This window comes from Ovis canadensis, chromosome 15, assembly GCF_042477335.2.
Source record: "Ovis canadensis isolate MfBH-ARS-UI-01 breed Bighorn chromosome 15, ARS-UI_OviCan_v2, whole genome shotgun sequence".
Lineage (NCBI taxonomy): Eukaryota > Metazoa > Chordata > Mammalia > Artiodactyla > Bovidae > Ovis > Ovis canadensis.
Genome location: NC_091259.1, coordinates 87,017,207 through 87,026,381, shown reverse-complemented (window position 1 = coordinate 87,026,381; position 9,175 = coordinate 87,017,207). Strand labels below are relative to the sequence as shown.

The 9,175-nt window shown below is 40.1% G+C and overlaps 1 protein-coding gene across 1 annotated transcript; it reads left to right on the top strand.

Annotated features, from left to right (window-relative positions):
* Window positions 1-5,057: 5,057 nt before the first annotated feature.
* On the top strand, window positions 5,058-6,029 carry LOC138420226 (olfactory receptor 8U9-like). The gene is given in 1 exon segment (XM_069553347.1): window positions 5,058-6,029. A coding segment is annotated over 1 exon segment (972 nt).
* The last annotated feature ends 3,146 nt before the right edge of the window (window positions 6,030-9,175 follow it).

The following is a 9,175-nucleotide window of genomic DNA, read 5'->3' as shown; positions in this document are numbered from 1 at the left end:
GAGTGGGTTGCCATTGCCTTCTCTGATAACCTAGTCTAGTGCCTTTTAAAATATATATTGTTGTTAGTTGTTCACTCACTAAGTGGTGAGTGACTCTTCCTGACCCCATGGACTGCAGCATGCAAGGTCCCCCCTATCCTTCACTATCTCCTGGAGTTTGCTCAAATTCATGTCCACTGAGTTGGTGATGCTATCTAAACATCTCATTGTCTGGCATCCTCTTCTACTCCTGCCTTCAATCTTTCCCAGCATCAGGGCTTTTCCCAACAAGTCAGCTCTTTGCATCAGGTGGCCAAAATATCAGAGCTTTAGCTTCAGCATCAGTCCTTCCAATGGATATTCAGGGTTGATTTCCTTTAAGATTGGCTGGTTCAACATATACACATGAATAAATTGAACTCCAAAATATTCAAGTGGGTTTCCCAAGCTCATGTAACTAATTAAAGACAGAACCAAGTCTAGAAAGTAAAGTTGAATAAGCATGATGTATGCATATGTCTAGAATTTATAGAAATTATGCATGTACTTAACTAGTTGCTCAGTGCCTAAGCTCCTAAGCTGAGCGCTGAAGGATTGATGCTTTTGATCTGTGGTGTTGGAGAAGACTCTTGTTGTCCCTTGGACTGCACGGAGATCCAACCAGTCCATCCTGAAGGAAATCAGTCCTGAATATTCATTGGAAGGACTGATGTTGAAGTTGAAACTCCAATACTTTGGCCACCTGATGCAAAAAACTGACTCATTTGAAAAGACACAATATCGTAAAGTAAAAAAAGGAAAGAATAGAAAAGACCCTGATGCTGGGAAAGATTGAAGGCAGGAGGAAAAGGGGACAACAGAGGATGAGTTGGTTGGATGGCATCACCGACTGGATGGACATGAGTCTGAGTAAACTCTGGGTATTGGTGATGGACAGGGAGGCCTGGCATGCTGCAGTCCATGGGGTCGCAGAGAGTTGGACATGACTGAGTGACTGAACTGAACTGAACTGAACCATCTAGTTGCTTTTTTACATATTCTCTGCTTGAAACTTCCCTTGTCTTAAATCTTTCCATGTTAATTTTGACATGCATATCCAGAGAAATCTTCCCTTAACCGTTCCCTCCTCAAAGTCTTCCAGTTTTCAGGGCTCGTCTCATATGTGTTTCTGATGTACAACACTGAACTCTAATAGGTTATTATATAGCACCTCACTATTCCAAATAGTCTTGATTGCTCTCTTCCTGTTTTTACTCCCTGATATCTGAAGTCTGACATTTATTGGACGTCCCCTCAAAACACAGAAAGATGTTCAATAATGTGGAGTCAGTAAAGATGTTTTAATGCATTCAAATTGCAAATTTGTGTTGCTCTTATATATGTGTATACATTTATTATTTTTTTAAATATAAATTTATTTATTTTAATTGGAGGTTAATTACTTTGTAATATTGTATTGGTTTTGCCATACATCAACATGCATCCACCACAGGTGTACACGTGTTCCCCATCCTGAACTCCCCTCCCTCCTCCCTCCCCGTACCATCCCTTTGGGTCGTCTCAGTGCACCAGCCCCAAGCATCCAGTATCATGCATCGAACCTGGACTGGTGATTCATTTCACATATGATATTATACATGTTTCCATGCCATTCTCCCAAATCATCTCACCCTAGCCCTCTCCCACAGAGTCCAAAAGACTGTTCTATACGTCTGTGTCTCCTTTGCTGTCTTGCATACAGGGTTATTGTTAGCATCTTTCTAAATTCCATATATGCGTTAATATACTGTATTGGTGTGTTTCTTTCTGGCTTGCTTCACTCTGTATAATAGGCTGAGTTTCATCCACCTCATTAGAACTGATTCAAATGTATTCTTTTTTAAAAATAAAAATTACTGTTTAGAGTCTCTGAGGAGCTTTGAAAAAAGCAGGCATATGATTGACCACATTGCAATCTATTTCAAAACTATGCTTTCTACTTTGGGAGGATTATATCAGATAAATGTCATCATTATATGCTTAGAGATAGCCACCAAAATGAAGACTATAAATTAAGAATAAGGAGACGAAATGGTTAAATGCAATTAGCATGATATGAATCTTTAATTAAGACAGATGAGACTTAACTTCCCATTACCCTGGTGGCTCAGTGTGAAAGAATGCGCCTGCCAATGCAAGAGATCTGAGCTTGATTTATCTCTTGGTCAGGAAGCTCCTCTAGAGGTGGAAATGGCAATCCACTCCAGTATCCTTGACTGAGAAATCCATGAACAGAGGAGTCTGGTAGTCTGCAGTCCCTGGGGTCACAAAGACTGGACACAACTGAGAGACTAAACACTTTACCTAACATTTAGAAGAGACTTCACTAAAAAATAATTTTAAAAAATAACAGAAACAAAAGCACTGAGAACAAGGCTGTCAAACATAAAGTATGGAAACTATCAAGGACAGAGTTATGGAAACATTTGGTTTTATAAATGTGAGAGAATATATAAATGGAGTATGTCTGAACTGATTTTACAACACAAATATGAACTATGTTAGCTAAACTTGGGAAGCAACTTCAAAGAAGAGGTGATAATTAAATGGTCCTTAAAAGTAAATAGTTTTCCCTTTATGTATTTTTCTTGTAGGGAAGTGTACTAGGAATGGCAGACAGTGGAAGAGAAGCAAAGCAAGTCATGTTTTTATTGACAAAGAGACCAGTGGGCATCCCTTATTGCTTGGGAGAGTTGAATGGAATCAGAACAATAAGACTATTCAGGGACACAATTATGAAAGGTCATATATATTTTAAAATATAATTCATACCTTATTTTTGATATACAGCAAAATGATATCTATGTATAAATGTCAAAGTTTTGTGTTTTGGAAGTGGAGAAAGAGGACTGAGAGGAGGAGACCAGAAAAATAAAGAACATGTCAACAGGGCTTTTTTGTTCTTTTTTCTTTCTGATCTAGTCTGCTGTCTTTTCTTTCAGACTCTAAGTAGTATTTGGAAATTAATAATTCTCAACATATATTCTTGAATGAGGGAATGAGTGAACTGAAATAGGGTCCTAAAGAAGCAGCATTTAGACATGAAAAGCCCTGAAAGTGAAGTTGCTGAGTCGTGTCCAACTCTTTGTGACTCCATGGACTGTAGCCCACCAGGCCTCTCGGTCCACGGGATTTTCTAGGCCAGAATACTGGAGTGGGTTGCCGTTCCCTTCTCCAGGAGATCTTCCCGACCCAGGGGTTGAACCCAGGTCTCCTACATTGTAGGCAGATGCTTAACCGTTTGAGCCACCAGGGAAGTCCTTTAGACATAATCAAGACAAATGTTAAGGATAGGAGGTGCACAGTCTTGGCTATAGATCAGAGTGGGAGGTGTAGCCTAGACCTATTTATCGATAAGTTGTTTATCTGTGTTTGTGAAAATGGTGATGGTGGGGGATGGGCTAGATTATAGTTTTTGATATTGTGCTTGTAATGGCCTCTATATAATGAACTCAAGTTTTAGAGTCTTGGCCTGTATAATTTGGACAAAATAAAATAGAACAGATTACATTACAACTCAATAGACCATGCAAGGTAAGTGATGTCAGGTAATCAGAGTAGTATTCTGGATGTATTTATTAGTCTACACCATCACGTAAAAGGTATTTATTTCTGTGATTTGTAGTCAAAAAGTTTGGGTCTGAAAGCTAGTTGTCTAGAAAAGTGGCTTGGTCTGGGCAGTTCTATGAACAAAAACATTGTCTCTTTTTCTCTTTCTTTTTTTTATTTATTCAAAATTTACATTTGTTTTTAAAATGCAAATTATTTTCATCTCTTTTGATCATGTAAATTCTTTAGAGATAAAAATGTGCAATATTATAGCAAAAAATATCTGGAAATAATTTGCTTCTTTAATAGAACTAATAAGATATAGTGATAGCATAAGAAGATGTAGACTGAAGTCAGAAACTCACAGATTTGAAAAACAATTAATCATATTCAGACCAGCCTGCTGATTTTGTTTGGGATGCTTGTTTTGATCTCCTTTTCCTCATATGCAGAGTGAGCATAATGATATGATATTAGGTTTAAAGTTTTGGTAAAACAAATGAAGTAAATGAACTCCTCATTGTAGCTTCCACACTTACCTATTTTCAGTATTTGCATTATTAACATAACTAAGAAGATAGTCTATAATTGATAGTGACCTTTTAGTGATAAATTATTAAAGGAAAACAGAAAATGCAGAACTATGTCTCTGCCTGCCCTGGAATAATATGGAGTTCTGTCTGTACAGGTACAATGACAGATACATCAAAGACAAGTACCACAGTAGAATATTTCCTTTATGCTATTAATGCTAACAGTTTCTCAATAAAAGAAAAATAGCTATGGACTTCCAGTGGTTAAGACTTTGCCTTTCAGTGCAGGGGTACGGGTCCCCAGATGGCACTAGTGGTAAGGAATCTGCTTGCCAATGCAGGAGACTCAAGAGAAGCGGGTTCTGTCCCTGGGCTGGGAAGATCCCCTGGAGGAGGAAATAGCAACCCCCTCTAGTATTCTCGCTGGGAGAATCACATGGATAGAGGAGACTGGCAAGCTGCACACGGTCCACTGGATCACAAAGATTTGGACATGACTGAGAGTCTGAGCAATAACTGGATAAAATAAAATAGAACAGATTAATTAAGATATCACTTGACTCAAGGCCAAAAAACAGACAAACAAACAAACACACAAACATAAAGCAGAAGCAATACTGTAATGAATTCACCAAAGACTTTAAAGAACGGCCGAACATTTTAATAAGTCAGATTAAAGTTGCAGATAGCTTAATGTTCAGGAACTTTCAACAGAAATCAGGCTGTTCCACAGCTTCCTTCTTTGTATAAATAATGAATCCGAGACAGGAGAGCTATGCCTTTCCCACGTTTATCTGTTTCTACTCTCTATCCCATTCCCAGAATCCCTGTATGCTAACTACATGTTAGCATTAAATCTCCTTACAAGATATCAAAGCATAAAAGTACCACTTATATAATGGTAACTGGAATTTAACTCTTGTTTTCTACTTCCTCATGCAGACCTCTGGAAGAGATATGTCACAGATCAACTGCACTCAGGCAAAGGAGTTTATTCTTGTGGGCCTCACGGATCAAGAGGAGTTGCAGATGCCCCTCTTTGTGCTGTTCTTATCCATCTACCTCTTCACAGTAGCAGGCAACCTGAGTCTGATCCTAGTCATCAGAACAGACTAAAGACTCCACACGCCAATGTACTTCTTCCTTAGTAACCTGGCCTTTGTTGATTTCTGTTATGCTTCTGTCGTTACACCCAAAATGCTTGGAAATTTCTTGTACAAGCAAAATGTTATCTCTTTCAACTCATGTGCTGTCCAGTTAGGCTGTTTCCTCACCTTCATGGTATCTGAGTGCTTGCTACTGGCTTCCATGGCCTATGATCGGTACGTGGCCATTTGTAACTCCCTCCTCTATATGGCCTCAATGTCCCGAGGAATCTGTATTCAGCTTGTAGCTGTCCCCTACAGCTACAGCTTTTTGATGGCACTGTTTCACACCATCTTCACTTTTCGTCTCTCCTATTGCCACTCGAATACCATCAACCATTTCTACTGCGATGACATGCCTCTTCTCAGGCTCACTTGCTCAGATACACATTCCAAACAGCTGTGGATTTTGACCTGTGCTGGTGTTACTTTCATCTCCTCTGTTCTGATTGTCTTTATCTCCTACATGTTTATTATTTCTACCATCCTGAGAATGAGCTCAGCTGAGGGAAGACGCAAAGCCTTCTCCACATGCAGCTCCCACATGCTGGCAGTCACCATATTCTACGGGACCCTCATCTTTATGTACTTACAGCCAAGTTCTCAGCACTCTCTTGACACAGATAAGATGGCCTCTGTCTTCTATACGGTGATCATTCCCATGTTGAACCCTTTAATCTACAGCCTCAGAAATAAGGATGTTAAAAATGCCCTGAAAAAAATCATCACCGGTAAAAACCAGACTTCTGTGTTCACATTTAAAAATGATTCGATGGTAGGATGATTTGGGAGAATGGCATTGAAACATGTATAATATCATATACGAAACGAATCGCCAGTCCAGGTTCGATGCATGATACTGGATGCTTGGGGCTGGTGCACTGGGACAACCCAGAGGGATGGTATGGGGAGGGAGGAGAGAGGGGGGTTCAGGATGGGGAACACGTGTATACCTGTGGCGGATTCATGTTGATGTATGGCAAAACCAATACAATACTGTAAAGTAAAAAAAAAAAAAATTGATTCAAAAAAATCAATGTGGACTTTAATGGTGCATTTTTTTTTCTTTAGTTGACTATGAAAAACTAGTCAAATGACTTGACCTTATTTGGTGTTCAGTAAAGATTTACAAACTAAAATAAATTCATTCTCTGAATTCTTTGTAATTAAACTTGACTTAGAATCATAATTTATATGTAGAAAGTATCATAGGAACTTACATGCCATCTCTCAAATTTTATATATGCATATATATATTTAGACATAAAAGTATATTTATACATTTATAAAAATTCATTTCATGTGATATTAACATAACTAGGTATAAGCCAAAAGTAGACAAAACTGAGTTCCCTTTAATACCCAGTTTAAAATTATAAGAATGATTTAATAATGTATCTTAGAGTGCTTTTGTAATATATTCCCAATTAAATGCTAAGAGACAACTGTAAATCAGTGATTTCACCATCTGAACTGATTTTTCTCCTAGGGGCTATTTGGCAATGTCTGGAAATATTATTGATTTTCACCATGACAAGGTGGTGTAAACGAATATCCTTGCTATGTAGACAATCAAGGGTGTGGGTGTGTTTGTTAGTCACTCAGTCGTGTCTGACTCTTTGTGACCCCATGGGCCATAACCTGCCAGGCTTCTCCGTCCATGGGATTCTCCAGGCAAGAATATTAGAGTGGATTGCCATCTCCCTCTCCAAGGCTATAGATGCTGCTACATAAACTGCAGTGGGCATGAAAAATTCGTCACACACAAAACAATTATACAGTCCTAAACACTAAGTTTCAATGCTGAGAAAGTCTGCCCTCAGAAATTGTTTTCCAAGAACTGTAGACTTCATCCTGGTTAGACTGGGGAATGGTGTTACTAAAGCTTCCTACGTTCTTGACCACTCGTGTCTGACTCCCTATGGCCCCATGGACGGTAGCCCATCGTGTTCCTCTGTCCATGGAATTTTCCAGGCAAGAGTACTGGAGTGGGTTGCCATTTCCTCCTCTTGTGTCTTCTGCCTTAGCAGGCAGATGCTTTACCTCTAGCCACTTGAAAAGTCTCCTATAGACTTGCTGATTTTCCCTTTATTTTTTTTCCATCAAGGGCCATTAAATCCCCAGCTGAATTATGCTTTTTCTGCTCACATCTGTCACTCTCTGTTTCATAAATCTTGAGGTGACTGTGGCACTTGCTCATGAATTTATAATTGCTAAATTTACTGTGTTTTCCTGTTATTATTATTAAAAACCCATCTTTGTTTGCTAACTGCTAAGTCACTTCAGTCGTGTCCGACTCTGTGCAACCCCATAGAGGGCAGCCCACCAGACTCCACTGTCCCTGGGATTCTCCAGGCAAGAACACTGGAGTGTGTTGCCATTTCCTTCTCCAATGCATGAAAGTGAAAAGTAACAGTGAAGTCGCTCAGTTGTGTCCGACCCTCAGGGACCCCATGGACTGCAGCCCACCAGGCTCCTCTGTCCATGGGATTTTCCAGGCAAGAGTACTGGAGTGGGGTGCCATCTTTGTTTACTGTAGTCCTATTTTTCTATGACTTTAACATACAATTTCAACTCTCTTATAGTTACTATTTGCTTGGAATCATTTTCTATCATTTTACCTTAAAAATATATTTATAATTTTATTTTTGGCTACACTGGGTCTTCATTGCTGTGAGCTGGTTTTCTCTAGCTTTGGTGAGCGGTACTATTCTCTAGCTACAGTATCCAGGCTTCTCACTATGGTGAGTTCTCTTGGTACAGAGTTCTGGCTCTTGAGCGCTGTCTCAGTGCTGCAATGCACAGACATAGTTGCCTTGAGGCATATGGAATCTTCCTGGACCAGCGATTGAACCCATGTCCTCTGCATTGGCAGTGGCAAAAACGGAGTAAAAATTGTGTCTCTTTTATTTTTTATTTATTTTTTTTTAGTTTTTTATTTTTTTAAATTTTAAAATCTTTAATTCTTACATGCGTTCCCAAACATGAACCCCCCTCCCACCTCCCTCCCCACTGACTCGATGAACGTGAATCTGAGTGAACTCCGGGAGTTGGTGATGGACAGGGAGGCCTGGCGTGCTGCGATTCATGGGGTCGCAAAGAGTCGGACACGACTGAGAGACTGAACTGAACTGAACTGAACTAGACAGCCAGTAGTTGGATTTTGCCTTTTTTAAGTAACTAAATATATATGCCTTTTGATTGGTGTAATTAGTACCTTTCTACTTAATGACATCTGGAGGGCTTGTTAGAACACATATTGCTGGATCAAACTTCCAGAGTTTAAGAGTCAGTAGCTCTGATACAGAGCAAGCAAAGAAAAAAAAAAGGCATTTTCAACAGCTACTTATAGTTTCCAAGTGTTGAATGAGGTTACTGAGAGGATGTGACGTTTGGCTGACTCTTGAGCTGGACCTGGACAATCAGCAGGTCCTCACTACCGATCCCTGCCTCCATGCCTTTGAAGTGCACTTTTCTGCCTGTTGCTTCCAAGGTAGGAGCCACTGTAAAGGTTGCAGCCTGGACAGCCTAAGGTGTTGAAACCATCTGGATGGTAGGCGTGCTGCTGCTGCTGCTGAGTTGCTTCAGCCGTGTCCGACTCTGAGCGACCCCATAGACGGCAGCCACCAGGCTCCGCCATCCCTGGGATTCTCCAGGCAAGAATACTGGAGTGGGTTGCCATTTCCTTCTCCAATGCAGGAAAGTGAAAAGTGAAAGTGAAGTTGCTCAGTTGTTGTCCAACTCTTAGTGATCCCATGGACTGCAGCCTACCAGGCTCCTCTGTCCATGGGATTTTCCAGGCAAGAGTACTGGAGTGGGTTGCCATTGTCTTCTCCATGGTAGGCATGAGTGAACCCGTAAGTCTACTACATGAACTTTTAGGAGTCCAGGGGGCCTTTGCAGAGATTTGCTCATCTTATAGCCACCCAA